This window comes from Trachemys scripta, chromosome 22, assembly GCF_013100865.1.
Source record: "Trachemys scripta elegans isolate TJP31775 chromosome 22, CAS_Tse_1.0, whole genome shotgun sequence".
Classification (NCBI taxonomy): Eukaryota; Metazoa; Chordata; order Testudines; family Emydidae; genus Trachemys; species Trachemys scripta.
In genome coordinates this window covers 14,738,592-14,755,609 of record NC_048319.1, presented here as the reverse complement: position 1 = coordinate 14,755,609, position 17,018 = coordinate 14,738,592, and the positions used below count along the sequence as shown (strand labels likewise).

General features: G+C 55.8%; 1 protein-coding gene across 1 annotated transcript in view; it reads left to right on the top strand.

Moving 5' to 3' along the window:
* FBN3 (fibrillin 3) overlaps positions 1-17,018 on the top strand; it is a 272,873-nt gene that overhangs the window by 159,163 nt on the left and 96,692 nt on the right. The window contains 8 exon segments of the mRNA XM_034754983.1: positions 1,071-1,223; positions 1,955-2,152; positions 3,977-4,120; positions 4,981-5,100; positions 7,379-7,504; positions 9,619-9,741; positions 10,498-10,773; positions 14,126-14,179. Coding sequence (XP_034610874.1) covers positions 1,071-1,223; positions 1,955-2,152; positions 3,977-4,120; positions 4,981-5,100; positions 7,379-7,504; positions 9,619-9,741; positions 10,498-10,773; positions 14,126-14,179 — 1,194 coding nt within the window.

The window sequence follows — 17,018 nt, the reverse complement described above, 5'->3', positions numbered from 1 at the left end:
GGAGAGAGACACCTTCTAAAAAAATGTTTAAGAAGCTTCATTTAAAATTAAATTAAAATGCTGATCTTACGCCGCCAGCCTACTCAGCCCGCTGGGTGTGGGGGGGGGTTCAGGTCAGAGGGCTGGGTGTTGGGGGGAGGGGACGGGGACTCAAGGTCAGGGCAGAGGGCTGGGGTGTGTGGAGGTGCACGGCACAAGGCTGGGTGCGTGGGGCGTTCAGGGCTGGGGCTGTGGGGGTACAGGGCAGAGGGATGGGTGTGTGTTGGGGTGGGGGGTGCAGGGCAGAAGGCTGGGGTGCTTGGCTCATGAGCGGCTCATGGCAGGGGGCTGGGAGGGATATGCCCCGTTCCACCCCCTTCCCCAAGGCCCCGTCCCTACCTCTCTCTGCCTCCTCTACGGAGCAGGGAGCACGCTGCGCTCGGCTCTGCTCCACTCCCCTCCCCCTTACAAGGGCCATCGCTGGCAGGGAGATGGGGGAGGAGGAAGGGCCGGAATGCACAAGCTGGGGGAAGAAATGCGGGGCGGGAGCGTGGCTGCCGCAGGACCAAGCTTTTGCCTCCTGCCCCCGCAGGGGAGAGTGGTGGACGGGGGGGGCTGAGTGGGGCTGGGGGCCAGGACCCCCCCTCTCCCCTGCGGAGGCAGAGGCAGAAGCTTGGTTCTGCGGCAGCCAAGCTTCCCTCCTCTCCCTTCTTCCCCCAGCGTGGCGCTTTCCGGCCCCTCCGCCCCTCCTCCTCTCACCGGGCAGGCAGCGTGCCGTGTTTGGCACGCATGCCGTAGGTTGCCAACCCCTGATCTAATCAGATAACGTCACACCGAGTTTGGGCCTTTCCAACTGGAAATGCTCAGGAAGGAGGCCCTGGGAAGTGCTACTGTTCTCAGGAGCCAGTCCCCCCATCCCTGACAGAGTTGCAATCCAGCCCTGAGGAAGTGGGCCCCAGAAATATGCCTCTCTTGATCCACATCGCCTGTCTCCCTCGGAGAGGCTGATTTGGACTGGCTGGGTGAGGGTCCCCTCTCTTCTCAGTCCCCCCCCCATCACTTGTGGCTCCTCTTGCTCCTCCTTGTTGCAGACCAGCGGATTGGCACATGTTTCTCAGCGCTGATTGGCGGGCGCTGCGCTGGGGAGCTCCCGGGCCAGTACACCAAGATGCAGTGCTGCTGCGACTCCGGGCGCTGCTGGGCGATCGGGCAGACTCCTGAAATGTGCCCCGTCAGGGGATCCGGTAAGCAACACAATGGGAAAGCCACTAGCGCCCCACTGAGTGCGACCTGTTCTTAACGTCCATGAGCTGTGCTGGTGAGTGTTTCTGGGGGGGAAAGGTCGATGAGGGTCGCATTGCGATCGCACAAAGCCAGGGAATTCAGGAGTAAGGCCCCTGGCCCGCTCCCCCTTTTCTAAAGAACAGAAGAACGGGTCCAGCAGGGGCAGCAACCTCCCCACCCCAGCCCTGCCCTGGCTCCCTGGGCTTGGGAAGAGATCAGAAGGAGCCGAGGGCTGCAGCAGAGGGCTGGGAATTGGGTCTCTGGGAGTCTATTTCCAGCTCTGCCTTGCTGCGTGACTGCACTTCCCCTTCTCGGGCCTCCATCTGCCCCTCCAGAAAGCAGGGCCAAGCTCCTTACAGGGGCTGCCACTGGAAAGCCAATAGCAGCAGCACAACAACCAACTTCCCCTCCCGGTAGCCCCGTGCCTGCTGCACAGAGCAGAGGGCTCTTCCCATCGCTGCAGTGTGGGAGCTACTGGCCAAATGCCACCACAAGACCCGCCTCATCTGGGCTTCATTGATGAAGGGGAGTCAAGCTCTCTCCCAGCCCACCCTGCCCCAAGCCCCATGCCTTCCCTGCCCCCAGCCACTGTTGCTTTCGTGCTGGCATTACCTCCGCCTCCCATGTGAGACGGGCAGGGACATTCGGCGTGTGGAGTTGAAGTGACACTCAGGCGGCTGTTTCCTTTCAGACGAGTACCGCAGGCTCTGCATTGAAGGGCTCCCGGCCGTGCCGGGCTTCTCTGGGAGCTTCCCTGGGATTCCTGGGTTTGGGCCAAATGGTGTCGGGCCTGGAATTGGTGGACCTGGAGGCATTGGACCAAATGGGGCAAACGGCCAAGGCGGGATCCCGGGGCTTCCTGGGATGGGCCCTGGAAGTTCGAGCATCGGTAAATTAAATCTCCTTTCTGCTAGCGCTGGACCAGCTTGGCTACATCTCTTCCAGGCTGTGTGTGTACCTGGTGTGCCTCCCTGCGCTGCACATGCGCTGGGAACAGCGCCATTACCCAGAAGCTGGGGTTATTTTGACACTGCTGGACTGATGGGATATGACACTAATGCTGTACAGAATGCTAGGCCCAGCACACAAATCACACGGCCCCATCTGGCTCCGAGTGCCAAAGAGGCAGGCTGCCATCCAGCAAAAATGTCTTTCTAGTTACAGAACTGGAAAAGAGCTTCAGCGACCCCTTCTCCCTCCATCTCATGGCATGGTAGAGCCCAGCTCCGCCAGCCAGAGGGCCTAGACAGGGTGTGGGGCACTGGCTGCTGGAGTGAGCATCCAGAGGGGAGTCAGAATGCCATGGGTTCTAGTCCCCGCCCTGCCACTGATGTGCTATGTGCCCTTGGGCCAGTCACTTACAGTCTGTTCTGACAACTGGCTGGGAGCCTGCTGGTAGGGGTTGGGTCTCCGCAGCCAGGCAAAGGTGGTTACCCTTTGCAGGGGCAGCCCTGCAGCCCTCTGTTTGGTTCCCCGGCTCCAAGAGAGGCTTTGCTGCGCTGTGTGTGCTGAATGGAGTCGTGGGATCAGATAGGAACCTCAGTGTCTAGCCCTTATCGTCGCAAAGGAAAGCGTGATAGTGTGACCCAAGGGTAGCTAATGAGGTAATTGACAGTTGCTTGAGTGTGCGGGTGCCTGAAGCACCAGCTCTGAGCTGGGGAGCTGCCCGTTCATCGTAACGCTGAAAGCTGCTGCTTTGGGCCTTTGTCATTTGTCCGGACAGGGGTGCCCCCATAGCCTCCCCCTCCACACACCATCCACACAGTGAGCAGGGGTCACAGCTGTATGGACTGTACCTAGCCTAGAGTAGGGGAGCAGCAATCCTGCTTGGAGTTGGGAGTCGGGATGTACTCACGGCACGTCTCCACTGCAGCGGGGAGGTGTGAGTCCCAGCACTGGGGTGCAGGATTGTACTTGGGCGGCTAGCCCATCTCGCTGCCAGCACTGCAACAGCCATGCTAATCTTCCCCGGCACTAGCTCCAGTAGACGTAGTGCATGCGGGTCTGCCTGTACTGAGATTTCCCGCTCCCAGCTGCTGTGCAGACCCCCTGAGTGTGCCGCGGATTGGCTAACATTAGTCTTGGGCACAAAGTTACCCTGCCTGTTTTATTCCTGGCCCCTCCGTTCAGGATGTTGCCCCCAGTGCCCAGCACTTTGGGGTGAAGGATCACAAGAGCACTCTGGGAAGTGAGGAGCCAGAGCCCCTCTGCCGCTTCCCTTCAGTTCCGAGCTTCAGCAGCCCCTGCTACGCCAGGCTCACAGCTTGGCCTGGGCGAGGCCCCCCCAACAGCTAGTGACTGAAGACCTGAGCTGGGGCCTGGCCAGATTTCCAGGGATGGATAGGGAAGGGATCCCCTAGAATCAGCTTTGCAGCCTGTTCCATCCTCCGACCGCTCCTTAACTGAGTCCGTGCAGACAGGCCAGTGCTGGCTCCTTGGCCCTGCATCGGAGCAAGCTCATTGGGCTGGCCTTGGAGAGGGGGATGGGCCTGCCCACAGTCCCTGGCGGGGGGGAGGCATGGAGATGGCCGGTGTGTTGCAGGTGATGCTGGGAGTCCCATGCAACAGCACACCTATTGGGAGGTATGCCCCATGCGGGTGTTCTCCCCTCTCTCAGACAGCAGTGACCCCGAAGCAGGCTCCTGGGGTGGGGGGAACGGAGCAGGGGGCTCAGGACTGCCATTCCAGGCTCTCTCCTCTCTGGGGTTTCCAGGAACGGCCACCTTAAATCAGACCATCGACATCTGCAAGCACTTCACCAACCTGTGTCTGAACGGGCGCTGCATCCCCACCCCGTCCAGCTACCGCTGCGAATGCAACATGGGATACAAGCAGGACGTGCGTGGCGAGTGCATTGGTGAGAAAATCCCCTGGGCAAGGCACCAGCTGCCCCACTGGCCCCACTCCTGCTCTGCCGCAGACAGCTGCTCCTACTTGGTGCCCAGGCAGCCTCGAGGGTGCTTGCAGCTGTCCCACCCCTCAGCCTGAGCTTCATGAAACAGTCCTGAGGTCTGGGGTTGCCCCCAGCTGGTAGGGTTAAGGGGTGCAAAGCAGCACTCTCGTGGCACTGTAGCACTGGGCAGGGTGAGGCGGTGGCTGTATCCAGCACCACGAGGAACACTGGGGGAAGCCACCCCTCCCTCCTCTGTTGCAGTCTGATCATGAGCGGGCAGGAGAGTCGCCATCACTTTCGTTCCCTGTTGCTGAATATGGCAGGGCCCCAAAATACATGTGTTCTCTGTCCACACACCCACCCCCGACAAATGCAGCACCTGGGATAAGGGACCCTGGGGTCTTCCGACTCTGGGCTGCAGCCCAACAAAGTCCTCATAGTGCCCAGCCGCCCCTGAGCCCTGGGCACCAAGGGCTTTCTGACCCCTCAGGCCCCACTGGCTTCTGCAACGACAGGCTGGAGGTGGCTCCTCGGCTCAGGGTCTCCGTAGAGCTGTGCATGTGACCTGCTGCACCTCACTGTCCCCTTCACGCTGGCCTGGCAGGGTGGTGCTGATCCTGAGGGAATGCGCGGGGACTGAGGGGCTTTGGCTCAGCACCTGGCAGGGTCGGGCCCTTGCTGACCTAACAGCATTCCTGTTCCTGAGCTGGCGTTTAGCTGGGCAGCCCCATGGGACTCTGGTGAAGGTCTACCGAGCAGTGTCGGGCTCTGGCTCCGCCTCCCAGGGGTCGGGGGCTGCCAGCTTCATGCCCTTTTCTTTCCAGATGTGGACGAATGTTCCAGCAGCCCCTGCATGCACGGCGACTGTGTGAACACACCTGGCTCCTACCACTGCAAGTGCCATGAGGGCTTCCAGAGCACCCCCACCAAGCAGGCCTGTATCGGTATGTCTGTCTCAGGGCTGGCACAAGACACACCAGCGGGTCAGAAGGACGGGTTCAGAAACGGAGTGCAGAGCGGAGCCCCAAGCTCCCAGGAGCAGACAAGCTCCCACCCAGAGCCCCGAGGGCCACAGAGTGAAGGGAGAGCTGCTGGCATTAGTGCACTCTCAGCAATCAGTGCTCGCTGCAGGGCAGCAGATGCTTTCGCTGGCGTCCCCAGAGGTGCTGAGGGTGATGCGGGCCAAGCGTATGCGAGCCATGAGCCAGTACCACGCACTCTGCTTTGACAAAGAGGCTTTCACAGAGGGTCCATTCCAGTTTAATTCCTTTAATTACGGGGGGAGATTTTTACCAAATTACGGTAGTTAAATCTGTACAACCCCTGCAGCGGGCACAGTTATATCAGTCTGAGGGGGCCTTATGCCAGTTCAGCTTCTTCCCTTTCGTACACAGGAATAAGTTATGCCAGCATGGCATTATATCCCCTGAAAAACTGCCTGAGAAGACCGAGGCGGGGCCCAGTGGCAATCGTGTCATGCAATTAAAGACTGTACCGAAATGCACACACACAAGGGGCGAGGGCGAGTCTGGCACTTCCTAACTTTTGAGTGCTGGATGTGGAACCCTGGTAGTGTTTTGTGGGTAATTTCTTAGGCTTTTAAAGAAGCAAAGGGAAACCCAGCAATTCCATCCTGCGGTATCAGACAGACGCCCAGGTGGGTCATTGACAGGGTGGGGACCGTTCGAGCCACCTCACAGACCTCTGCCACTTGAGCTAAGAGGATCCAATGGCTGGGGGAGGTTGTCCTAGGCCACCCCTGGGGGTGGTGGGACACAGACTCTGTCAGTGGATTTCACAGCTTCTTGCTGACAACAGAGGAACATAGAGGACTCCTGGGTTCCAGTCCAAGTTCTGGGGGGAGGATACTCTAATTGACCCTTCTACCCCTGTCCCCGCAGTCTCTCCTTGTCTCCTTCTGCTCCTATTCCCCCCCACACAGCTCCTGCCCCATCCCCTGTCTGCTGTTATGTCCCCTGACCTCCGCCCATCCCTCCACCTGACTCCTGCTGCTACTCCTATCCTGACCCGCTCCCCAGCTCCAGCCCATATTTCTCCCACCTCTGCTTCTATCCTCACCCACTATCCCCTGCTCTATCTCCTCTCCTCCCCCTTTTCCTATCTCCCCTTTCAGTGGGAAGGGCTGGTGACCAGCTGGCCTAGTGGTCAGCGCATGGCCTTACAGGTTCTGCCGGTCGAGTGGTCCCAGAGGGGACCCCAGCTGCAGCCTCATTCCTCCCGTCATGCTCTGATTGCTGCCTCAGAGCTGATCACTGCAAAGAAGAGGGGAGCAACGTGGGGGGACCCAAGCCCACCTACTCCACTGGGTCCCCACCCAGAGCCTCAGGGGTCTCGGAATGTCCAGCCCAGCTACTAAGCACTCGGATACCCTGTGGGTCACTTCCTGCCAGTTTGGAGCACCTCGCTTTGGGGCCTAGTCACAGGCTTAGCAGACTCTCCTCATTCAGTGTCCAGGTCAGTCAGTCCCTCTGCCAGGGATTTCACCTCCCAAAGAGCCGGGGGAACCTAGGGGCCTGTCTACATTGCAATTAAAAACCCGCAGCAGGCCCATGCCCGCTGACTCGGCCTCACAGACTGAGCACAGCTGCCTGCACTACTCCAGTGCACTGTACCCGGGAGGCCTCTTGCAGCGCGTGGGGGCTGTGCGGTGTGAGCCATGCCACAGCAGGTGCTGCTCACCGTGCTGAGGCTGAGGCTGAAGCTCTGTTCGGGCAGAGCAGAGTAACTGCTGGGGAGGGAAGGAGGTCGAGGCTGGGGATCGGGGTTCTCTGGTGGGACTAAGGGCCGGATCTAAAGCCCGTCACAGTCGGAAGAAAAGTGTCAGTGAGCTAAGGATCAAGCCCATACGTGGACTGTATCAAGCAGCTGAGGGCAGAGGGGCTGGCAAGGGTTTTCACAGGGGGATCAAGACCCTACAGCTCCAAGCCCTGGGTTCAGGGCTGTGGCCAGGAGCACAGAGCGAGTCTCCCCCAGGGAGCTGCACCTCATGCAGGGAGGGAGTGCGGGCTGTCAGAGCCGTGACCTGCCGCACAGATCTGAGAGTGGAATTCTGCCCTTCCCTGGGAATGGGTTCTCCTAGGAGCCAGCCATGGCTACGTGGCCTTGGCTCCAGTTGGGTGGAGAGAGAGTCATTGCTGGGGTTACAAGGCTCAAGCAGCTCATGTGTCTGCTGCTACCTGGCTGTGTTTGTTTCCCTGCCAGACGTTGATGAGTGCATCATGAATGGCGTGATGTGCAGGAACGGCCGGTGCGTTAACACCGACGGCAGCTTCCAGTGCATCTGCAATGCGGGCTTCGAAATCACCCCCGATGGCAAGAATTGTGTCGGTGAGCAGCTTCCTTCAGCATGAGATCAGCTGCAGGCCTCAAATGGGGCCGGTTCCTGCTCCCACTCACACACCACGGACTCCAGCAGGGAGGGAAGGAGGGCAGAACTGGACCCATTAGCAGCGGTGATCCCATGCACATATGTAGCAGATTCATCCAGAAGAGCCAGACCCCAGGGGCTTTCCAGAGTTCACCTCTCACCACAGAAATGCAGCCACCTCTGGGGTGAATACAGTTTAGCAACACCTCCCATCCATTGAAGAGAGGGAGGAAAGAGTCAGTGACCTGGTAGAAACTGCTCCCTGAGTGTAAGTAGGGAGAGTGAGGGATCTTGCAAGGGCTCTTGTGAACCATGCCATGGGAGCTTTAATGGCCTTTGCGAGCCTGCACTGGGAGCAGCACAGAGGCCCACGCAAGAGGAGAGAGCAGAGGTCAGCTCTGGCACCATGGCCAGAGTGCCCAGGCGTCACCAGGGCTGATTCCTGCAGCACCTGGGCATTTTCTTAAGGATCTCAGTGTCTGGGAAAGGCCCATCCAGTACTAGCCAGGCCTGGCCTCCTTTCTGTGGGGCACGACTTTTACACAGCACAGTCATTAGCTCCTACAGCTTGCTCTTGGTACACAGTCTTTGGGTCCCTCAGAGGAGGAATCTGCAGCAAATTTTAAACTTTCCTTAAAAAAATGGCTTTAAACCCTTCCAGTTGTGTATTAACCCTTAATCCATGAACGGAATGACAGCAGAGGCAGCGCTGTCGGCCTGAGGCAGCCTGCGGCAGTAGGTGGACCTGAGGTGTGATAGCTGGATTTTCATCTCAGGGCTGTTAGCGCTGAAGCCCAACAAGGATCAGTTAAACATCAGCATTGCTAATGGTTTCGTTGTGGGTAGTTGTGGTTGAAATATCCAACTCATCTGCTTATCCTGCCTTTCCCAGCTGTCCCCCCCCCCCGTCCCCCGGGCTAAAAGGCCTATCTGCCTCCAGGCACCGGCAGTTAAACAAAGAGCAGAATAAACGCCAGGCCTGGCAAGGGTGGTGGGTGGGGGGGATGAGTCTGTGCCTGAGGGAAGGGGGTGGGAACCTTCCTTTCTCAATTTCCTGCAGTCCTCCCTTTGCTGCCAGACTCAGGCCCCACTTGCTGAGGGGAGCCGGCGAAACCTTGCTTTTCCCGCAGGGTCATTTCAGAACGGGGGGGTCACATGCTTCAGAAAAATCCACCCCGTGCCTCCAAAGTTCCCGTTCCTCTCCTTAAGAGGAAGGGTGGCCCAATGGGCAGGGCTCTGCCTTAGGCTGCAGGAGTCATAGGTTCAAGTTCCTCTTTGCCCACAGACACGCTGTGCCAGTTGCTCAGCTTCTGTGGGCCTCAGTGCCCACCCCCCACTGGGGAGGATAGCACTACTCTGCTCCCCAGGCAGCTGGGAGGGTCAGTGCCTGGGCCACTGTGATGACCTACTACGGTGATGGGTGTTCAGAGAGTTTCTGCTCTGTCCCAGCACCCGCTTTCATTGAGTTGTTAGCAAAGAACCAAACCTTATGGTTTGTGTCCGAACAGTCCTTTGTATAAGGGAGAGGGGCTCAGTGGGTGGCCCCTCTCCCTTGGGTGCTGCTGGCTCAGCATGCACTGTGTTGTTCTGTCACTGCACAAAGCCATTGGGGCTCTTGCTGCCCCACCCCCAGTATCTGTACAGTGGCTGCACAAATCCTCCCTCCATGGCAAGGCCCCTCCGGCCCCACCCCTGCAGATGCAGTTCAGAGAGGCAGCGCCTGGCTCTGCAGTTGGATTCGGGGGCTTTCTCTCGCTGTTGGTATGTGTGGAGCCCCGACCCTGAGCGCTCTGCTTACAGAGGTCCCTGTGGGGGGCACAGCTCAGAGAGCCAGGAGATGTCAGCACACGTTGTGAAATGATTGTGTCTCTGCCTGGCACCACACTGGCAGACGTTCTCACTGTCCTGCCTTCTCCTGAGCGGTCTGGGCCCAGGGCTGGTCTGAACCGGTTGGTAATGCGGGTGTGAACGCAGATTGGCGCTCACACAGGGCAAGGCAGGGAACAGAAGGAGCCGAGCCCAGAAGCCCTTCTGCACCTCGCAGGCTCTGCTCATGTTTCTTGTCGTCCCACAGATCATGACGAATGTGCCACAACCAACATGTGCCTCAATGGGATGTGTATCAATGAAGACGGCAGCTTCAAATGCATCTGTAAACCCGGCTTTGTGCTGGCTCCCAATGGGCGCTACTGCGTCGGTGTGTAGACTGCAGGGGTCGGTCCCTCCCCGGTCCTGGTGTGCGCCGGGTGTCTCTGGGTGTCTGTACAGCAGGCGTGGGCGGAGGGAGTGGAGGGCCAGGTCCCTGGCTCCATATACCTGTGGTACTGACTGAATTTTCTGCCCTCCCACCAGGCTAAGCAGCAGAACGAGGGGTGCCAGTCTGCTTGCCGAGAGGGAGTGGGCCTGCTCTCAGAGGGCTGGACGGTGGGGGTTGGGAAGGGAGCAGGCCTGCTCTCAGAGGGCTGGAGGGTGCTGGGGAGGGGCGGGTGGGGGGATGGACCTGCTCTCAAAGGGCTGGAAGGTGCATGGAGGATGGGGTGGGAGCGGGCCTGGCTTGCTGTCAGAGGGCTGGAGGGTGCCGGGGAGGGGCGGGGGGGACGGACCTGCTCTCAGAGGGCTGGAGGGTGCCGGGGGGGATGGGGGCAGGCCTGCTCTCAGAGGGCAGGAGCGTGTGAGGGGCGAAGGCAACACTCTGGTTTCACACAGAAACTGTTGAAGTGAAGGAGCCCCACACTGAGCAGTTGGAGAAGGCCAGGGCACTGGGCACCCTGCTAGCCCCAGCCTGCCAGGGCGAGCCAAGGGCAAACGACATTGAGTGCTGCAGCCAGGCATGCTGGGGGCCCTTCCTCAAGCTACGGAGCCTCTGAGAGTCTCCCTGTTGGGGACTGAATCTCTTCCCTGCCTGTCCTATCACCGGTCAGTAGTTAACGGCCACGGTGTGCTTCCTTCTCAGACATTGACGAGTGCGAGACCCCTGGCATCTGCATGAACGGCTGGTGTATTAACACAGAGGGCTCCTTTCGCTGCGAGTGCCTGGGCGGCCTGGCTATCGGTGTGGACGGGCGGGTGTGCGTGGACACCCACATGCGCAGCACCTGCTATGGAGCCATTAAGAAGGGCACCTGTGCCCGTCCCTTCCCAGGAGCAGTCACCAAGTCTGAATGCTGCTGTGCTAACCCCGACCATGGCTTCGGAGAGCCCTGCCAGCCCTGCCCGGCCAAAAACTCGGGTGAGCTCTGTGTCTGTGTGTTTGTGGAAATCCAAGGGGAAAGTGCTCGGAGCTGCAGGATCCCTCTGGGATGTACCAGCCCAGCCTGCACAAGCATCACAAGTGTCATGGAATGGCCACGGATGCTCTGCATCATGGGCTAGTTACACCACTGCTTCCCAAACGGGGCTCTCCAGAGCCCGTGCTGCTGATACAGGCGCTGGGTTTTCCTTTTCCCCGGGGTGCTCTGCCCCAAAGCCCCGCTCCCACACCACTCCCTCTCCCGAGGCCCCATCTTTGCCCCGCCTCTTCCTGCCACTGCTCCACCCCCTCCCCAAGACCCCACCCGCCCACCGCTCAGTGCTCTCCACCCTCCCCAAGCCTTGGCTAGTGGGTGCTGAGCACCATAGGTGCTGGAACTGGGGGTGCTGGGGGTGCTGCTGCATCCCCTGGCTTGAAGCGGTTTCCATCACATACAGGGTTTAGAGTTAGGTTCAAAGGCTCTCAGCGCCCCCACTATACAAACTGTTCCAGCGCCGCTGAGCACCTAATATGTTTTCTGTGGGTGCTCCAGCCCATGGAGTTGGCGTCTATGGCTGCTGATCCATGGCTGCCCAGATGGTGCTGGCTCCTCTGTTTCCAGCTGCCAAATCCTATAGAAAGAAGCTGAAATGCCTGTGAGTCCCCGGTGCCCTGTTGCGGGGGGCGGTTGCTGTACTTGCCACAGGACTGTTAGCCTCACCAGTGCTACGTGAGTGGGGACCAGGGCCGGCTCCAGGCATCAGCACATGCCTGGGGCAGCACATGCTAAGGGGCAGCATTCTGTCCAACAGCCTTTTTTTGTTTTTGCTTGGGGCGGCAAAAATGGTAGCGCCGGCCCTGGTGGGGACGAGAGGTGCCCGGGGCCACCTCTCCATTGAGACGCACATTGCTCTCGGAAGCGGTGGGAGGAGCGCTGTGCTAGGCCATTTTTACATCTAATTCTAGTGGTTGCTGCTAACAGCTGCTGTCATAAAAGTTGCAAAAGTGATGCACAGGCTCATAACTTATTGGCTCCTTTTGGCGGGACGTTTCCCAAGCCAGGTCTCTGCCCAAGGGTGAGGGGTTTTGTGTGTCTGGAAAAGTCTGACCCAATTGCGCTCAGCTATTTTTGAGTTATTCGGAGTGAAATGACTAATATGTGCACTAGTGTGTTTTGTTCATGCAGATAACTGGAAATGGCTGAAATGCTCAGGTGCATGCCGGGACTGGAATTATTCCTTCCTGGGCTTCGTTAGGCTTGAAAACCTGGGTTTGTGCTAACAAAGTGATGAGCATGTGAAAGTATCATGTGGAGCCTGCACAGTAAACACCAGCTCTTAAGCCTTCAGGGGCCTGATCCTGCAAGCAGTCAGCACATGGGGAGCTTTTCTCACATGAGCAAAGATGTGCATGTGCATAAGGGATTGCAGGAGCAGGTCCCAAGTGTTCATGCAAGTCAGCTGGCTGGGTCACTGGGGCTGCTTGTGCTGTCAGTAGGGACTGCGTGTGTGGGTGCTTGCAGGCTGGAGTCCCACATAAGTGTGGGCCTGGGTACTATAAATGATTCCTTCTGACTGCCAAGAGGCCCATCGGTGCCGGGTAGGCAGGATGCTGGGGACTCTGGGTTGCTTTTACCTCATTTCTTCATCTTTGCTTTCTGTACACAACAGGCCAGGGAAATGAAATGCCCAAACTCTCCCGAGTGCGATGTCATGGCTGGCCAGTCATACTCCCAGGGCAGGCAACTCCAAACAGCATTTGGCCACAGTTGGATATCAGAAGCTCAAGTGTTTTCTCAGCCATGTTGCACGTATGAAATAGTCTCAACTCTGTTTCCCTTGTTAACACTTTCCTGGGCGACTGTTTGTTGTTTAAAGAGAGCAGATGTGCAGTGTGGGTGCGTGAACACCCAAGAAATCCTCCCTTTGTCATTTTCTGGCTTGATGGTGCAGCCTTACTACCACTCTGAGGTTTCACAGTTCCATAGTTTCATAGAGTTGAAGGCCAGAAGGGACCGTTAGATCATCTAGGCTGACCTGCATAGCACCGGCCATTTCATCCAGTTACTCCTGTAGTGAGCCCAATAACTTGGGTTTGGCTAAGCAGACTTTCCAGAAAGGCCCCCAGCCTTGATCTGAAGACATCAAGAGATGGAGAATCAACCACTTCCCTTGGTTAATCACCGTCACTGTTAAAATGAGCCCATTTCTATTTTGAATTTGTCTGGCTTCAGTTTCCAAGCATTGGTTCTTGTTCTGCCTTTCGTAGCTAGACTAAACAGCTCTTTAGAACCCAGAATTTCTCCCCAGGATGGTACTTAGACAATGTAATCGAGTGACCTCTCAATCTTCTTTTTGATCAGCTAAACAGATCAGGCACTGTCAGGCATTCTCTCCAGCCCTCAAATCATTTTTGTGGCGCTTTTCTGAACCTTCTCCAATTTTGCAACATCCTTGTAGAAACGTGGATTCCAGAACTGGACGCAGTGTCCAGTATTGTCTCACCAACACTATATACAGAGGCAAAATCACCTCCCTGCTCCTACTCACCACTCCCCTCTTTATACATTCAGGGATCACATCAGCCGTTTTTGCCACAGCATCACTCATGTCGAGCTGCTTGTCCACTCTAGTCCCTAACTCCTGTTCAGAGTCCCTGCTTTCCAGGACAGTCTCTCATTCTGTGGGTGTGACCCGCATTCCTTGTTCCCAGATGTCTGACCTTGCACTTGGCTGTGTTCAAATACATTTCATTTGAATGGGCTCAGCTTACCACATGATCCAGATAGCTCAGTAGGACAGCCGTGTTTTCATCATTATTTACCATCCGCACTATTGTGGCATCCGCAAATGTCATCAGCCGGGAGTTTATATTTACTTCCAGATCCTTGATGAAAATGTTGAATAGCATCGGGCCTGGTACTGATCCCTGCAGAGCCCCTTTGGAAACAGCCCCATTCCACGATGAGTTGCCACTGACAACTACTTTTGGAGATCTGTCAGTCAACTAGTTCTTAATCCATTGAACACATGCTCGGTTGATAATTGTGTAGTGCAATAGATTAGGTTCTTGTATGGAATGCAGTTCTGCGGGTGGTCCTGCAATGCTGAACTGGTGATGGGGAACCTTCCGTCATTGCACTGGAATGTAGTTGCAATATTAAAGAGTATTTTTAAAATGTATAATCCATTATTACAGCCAGCCAGTGTTCTGTATGCTCATGATGTGATACTACAGCGAATAATAATAATATTAATCATTGAAATGGTTCTGTTCTGTTGTGAAATGTTCTCGTTTTGTTAATGCTGTACAGGCGAGCTAATGAATCTAACTGTCACACTTCTCTCCACAGCCGAATTCCAGGCACTCTGCAGCAGTGGCATTGGAATAACAGCTGATGGCAGAGGTAAGGGCTTCCCCAAGCACTGTATTATAGGGAGTTGCCCATAATTAAGGTTGCCTAACACTTCCCATTGTAAGCCCCTGCTTTCAGTTGCTTATAACTGAGCGTGTGCATTTACATGAGTGTGTGGGCATGCGTCTGGGTTGGGTAAGTATGTAAGTGTGTGCAGTGACCCGGCTAGGCTAAGCTAACTGTGAGGAGAGGCAGGGACAAAGAGATCATTTTAAATGTTTAGAACTTTATAAGGAAAAACCCGAAGATTGTATCAAGAGCATAAATAATATAGAACGTTATCAAGTACTTACTACATATAGTAATTACCTGTAGAATCATAGAGTCTCAGGGTTGGAAGGGACCTCAGGGGGTCATCTAGTCCAACCCCCTGCTCAAAGCAGGACCAATTCCCAACTAAATCATCCCAGCCAGGGCTTTGTCAAGCCTGACCTTAAAAACCTCTAAGGATGAAGATTCCACCACCTCCCTAGGGAACCCATTCCAGTGCTTCACCACCCTCCTAGTGAAATAGTGTTTCCTAATATCCAACCTAGACCTCCCCCACTGCAACTTGAGACCATTGCTCCTTGTTCTGTCATCTGCCACCACAGAGAACAGCCGAGCTCCATCCTCTTTGGAACCCCCTTTCAGGTAGTTGAAAGCAGCTATCGAATCCCCCCTTATTCTTCTCTTCTGTAGTTTTCTGGGCCAGGGATAGCTCAGTGGTTTGAGCATTGGCCTGCTAAACCCAGGGTTGTGAGTTCAATCCTTGAGGAGGCCATTTAGGAGTCTGGGGCAAAAATCTGTTTGGGAAGGGGTCCTGCTTTAAGCAGGGGGTTAGACTAGGTACCTCCTGAGGTCCCTTCCAACCCTGATATTCTTTGATTCTAAACAATCCCAGTTCCCTTAGCCTCTACTCATAAGTCATGTGCTCCAGACCCCTAATCATTTTTGTTGCCCTCCGCTGGACTCTTTCCAATTTTTCCACATCCTTCTTGTAGTGTGGGGCCCAAAACTGGACACAGTACTCCAGATGAGGCCTCACCAATGTCAAATAGAGGGGAATGATCACATCCCTCGATCTGCCGGCAATGCCCCTACTTATACAGCCCAAAATGCCATTAGCCTTCTTGGCAACAAGGGCACACTGTTGGCTCATATCCCTCTTTTCGTCCACCGTAACCCCTAGGTCCTTTTCTGCAGAACTGCTGCCTAGCCCTTCGGTCCCTAGTCTGTAGCAGTGCATGGGATTCTTCCATCCTAAGTGCAGGACTCTGCACTTGTCCTTGTTGAACCTCATCAGATTTCTTTTGGCCCAATCCTGTAATTTGTCTAGGTCCCTCTGTATCCGATCCCTACCCTCTAGTGTATCTACCACGCCTCCCAGTTTAGTGTCATCTGCAAACTTGCTGAGGGTGCAGTCCACACCATCCTCCAGATCATTAATGACAATATTGAACAAAACCAGCCCCAGGACCGACCCTTGGGGCACTCTGCTTGATACTGGCTGCCAACTAGACATGGAGCCATTGATCACTACCCGTTGAGCCCGACGATCTAGCCAGCTTTCTATCCACCTTACAGTCCATTCATCCAGCCCATACTTCTTTAACTTGCTGGCAAGAATACTGTGGGAGACCATATCAAAAGCTTTGCTAAAGTCAAGGAATAACACATCCACTGCTTTCGCCTCATCCACAGAGCCAGTTATCTCCTCATAGAAGGCAATTAGGTTAGTCAGGCATGACTTGCCCTTGGTGAATCCATGCTGACTGTTCCTGATCACTTTCCTCTCCTCAAAGTGCTTCAAAATTGAAGGTTATCAGCACATGAACATTTGCTACTCTTCCTGACTCTGTGCAGTGCATTGTGATTAACGTGAACATAAGAGATTAGTGAACGATCTACTGTGCCACTTCAGAGAAGAACCGACCTTTCCTCTCCTTGGCTCTAAGTTCAACTCCACTCTCGCTGGCCTGTTCTTTGCTTCCCTTTGGCCTGAAGTGCTCCTTCGATTCGCTCTTCCTGTGGCTGTACCTCTTTTCACTGAGTTTATCCACAGGCGGGTTTCTTCACCACCTGGGCCCTCCCTTGTCCGTTAGGCACCTTTGAACTGTATTCCTTCACTAGCTGTTCAAACAGCTGATCAGGTACTGTAGGTCCTTTGTGGGTGGGCGACTGTTTCCAGGGTCTGTTTTCCTCTAAAACAACTTTTTGATCAATTCCCTTTTTCACCGATTAGATTTTCTTTCAGTTATTTCCCTTGAGACTCTCTGTCTGGCACGTCTGTGGATTTTATTTCCCTCTACTTCCCTCCTCTAACTGTGTCTGCTCACATACCCACAGCTATTTTTTTCTGCTTCTCCTGACTTGAAACCCGTCCTTTTTTCCTTCTTTCCTCCTTCTCACTTCACAGCCCCCTGTTGTTATTCTCCTGTTCTTCTTCTATTTTATCCCCTCCCCTCCTACCCCAGCTCCAGTTCTCCAGCGGCTCTAGGCTTCTCCTTCCCCCCTTCGTCCCTAGCAGCTTCTTCCAACTGCTCCCTTCGGGCAGATCCTGAGCCGCCTCCCAGTTTGAGCGGCCCTCGGACTGGCTGTCCCTCGCCCCAGGACAGCTCCAGCAGGTGCTAATGCCAGGGCCAGGGTTACTACATGTGTGCGCATGAGCCTGTGTGGGAGGAGGCGTGTGCTCATGTGTCTGTGTGAGTGAGCATGTGTTTGTTTTTCATGTGGGTGTGGAGGTGAGAGTGAGCGTTTGTGTGAGCATGCGTGTGAGTGTGTCTGTGCCTGCGCATGTATGGAGGGAGTGAGAGTGGATATGTCTCTACATGCCTCTGGTTCTGCCTTA